Consider the following 1,924-nt stretch of genomic DNA (forward strand, 5'->3'; position numbering starts at 1 on the left):
CCCCAATAGACATGCCATATAAGTTCGAAGTTATTAAGAGAACAAAAAAAGTGGTTTCTGTCAGAAGTTTCCTCCAGCTGAAAGTTGGATGTTCCAGCGTGGCAAAAACAAGAATAGCTCCTACATCCTCTGCATTTGATTCTTTTCTTTTTTTTCAGTATTACATGATACTAACATCAGAAGGATGTAGGGGGGAGCAGCTCTATGTCAACGTAGTGTTTAAAAACAGAAGTACCTTTTTCTAGTATCATTTAGTGAAGTCTGACACTAAAGGGAAGTGTAGAGGAATCTATACTTGGTGTTTAATGTAAGAGTGTGTGTGTGATCTGACAGGACAGTGGATAAACTGGAAGTCTGGATATTTTTAGGGACCAAAAAAAAAAAAAAAAAAAGATTTTGTAGTGTGCAGGATGTCATAGGAACAACAGCAGTCTGTCTCCTTCCAGGTCCTGTAGTGTTTTTCTTAAAAAAACAAAAACAAATCTAACAAAAAAAGCATCCCAAACTGTGTCCTGTTGCTCCAGCTCTTTATACAAGGGATACACTCCTGGCAGTTTTTTTGTTTTGGGGGTTTTTGTCATCGTTTCCATGTCAGTGACGGACACAAAAGTACAGGAACTGAGTTTCAGTTGATGATGTGGCAATGACTTCTCTCGCCACAAGACAAAAAAAGGGAAAAGAAAATAATAAAAGGGGTTGTTGCTATAATCTGCCTGCAGAAAAAAATGTAGGGGAGCTCCTGCCAAGCAAAGAGCCTGAAAAAGGGTTTTGGACCAAAGTGAAATTCCTTGGATGTGATTTGTGGTTTTAGTAAGGAGCAAACCTACTGTATCCAGCCCGGTATAAACTGGCCTGAAAGACACAGAAGGGACAACAGAGTCATGAAAGTAGACATATACACATAATTTAAGAAGAAGAAAAAAGTGCTGAATGCATCTATAAAAAGCTGCAATTACACCGCTTACAAGAAACGTACTGACTGAACTAGAATTCACCCAAGACCGCAAACGCCTCCATTAATTTGTTCTTCAGAAAAATTCAGTGACATAAATGCGGCGCAACATCTTGCAAAAAGATGGACGAGAAAAAAGTCGAGTGAGGTCACGACGTAGGATTTTCAATTCATGATTAACACGGTCAAAAAAAAAAACACAATGCTATCATCAAAACTACAATATGTCACTGTCAACACTTACACATTTTGATGCTCTCTTTAAAAATAAAACCCATTTATGGTCTTGATGGGGGGGCAACACATTTTATAGCTGGTTTCAAATATCAAAATATTTTATTTAAAAAATACAGCTGATGATTCTCCCAACCAATCACACCTCAGAGTCCCTGATTCTAGCTTCCTCATGGAGGCTTTTATCAAACTCACAAAGTGAAATAGCTAATAAATTGAATTGCAAAATTTTTATTTTAAAAAAAAAAAGTCCACAATGACGCCACAACGTACAGATTAAATATCTAACTCCTCATTTTTTCCCCAAGAGTTTTTCTTGTTCACTTACACAGATGTTTGTCAAATATCTCAGAATCACTGCATCGTGATAACTTCGTTATCTTATCCAAAACCCTTCAGTTGATCCAAAACACTGCAGTGACAAGAAAAGGCACATAATATTTGTCCTTCTCCTGACACACAAAGTCTTTAACAGTCAGGACCCATCTTATTTTAAAGACATCATACTATTATGGCGTTATTTTTGTGCCACTATTCTGAGCGCACGTAAAAAAAAGTTTGCAGGTGCAAGTGTTGCATTTTGAGGAGAAATTTATTGTATTTCGTCCAAAACTCAGGCATCTCTGAAAACGTTTAGAGCACTTTTGCAAATATGTGATGTCTTGATAAATCGAGCAGATATTAGAAGTTTACACAGCACCATTCTCACATGAAAATATCTTTAAAGGTTATTTTGTG

General features: G+C 36.8%; 1 protein-coding gene across 7 annotated transcripts in view; it reads right to left on the minus strand.

Moving 5' to 3' along the window:
- The window catches only part of LOC102212070 (RNA binding protein fox-1 homolog 2-like), a 48,692-nt gene continuing 46,768 nt past the window's right edge, over positions 1–1,924 (minus strand). For 6 of the 7 annotated variants that reach the window (XM_013912128.1, XM_013912127.1, XM_013912125.1 and 3 more), the window contains one exon: positions 1–852. In XM_013912128.1, the coding sequence (XP_013767582.1) occupies positions 808–852 (45 nt within the window). In that variant the 3' untranslated portion in view covers positions 1–807. Of the gene's footprint in view, positions 853–942; positions 1,599–1,924 lie in introns of those variants that run through there. The other variant, XM_013912126.1, reaches the window with a different exon arrangement.

The sequence above is a fragment of the Pundamilia nyererei genome, unplaced genomic scaffold, assembly GCF_000239375.1.
Source record: "Pundamilia nyererei isolate P.nyererei 1_Seehausen unplaced genomic scaffold, PunNye1.0 scaffold00081, whole genome shotgun sequence".
NCBI lineage: Eukaryota > Metazoa > Chordata > Actinopteri > Cichliformes > Cichlidae > Pundamilia > Pundamilia nyererei.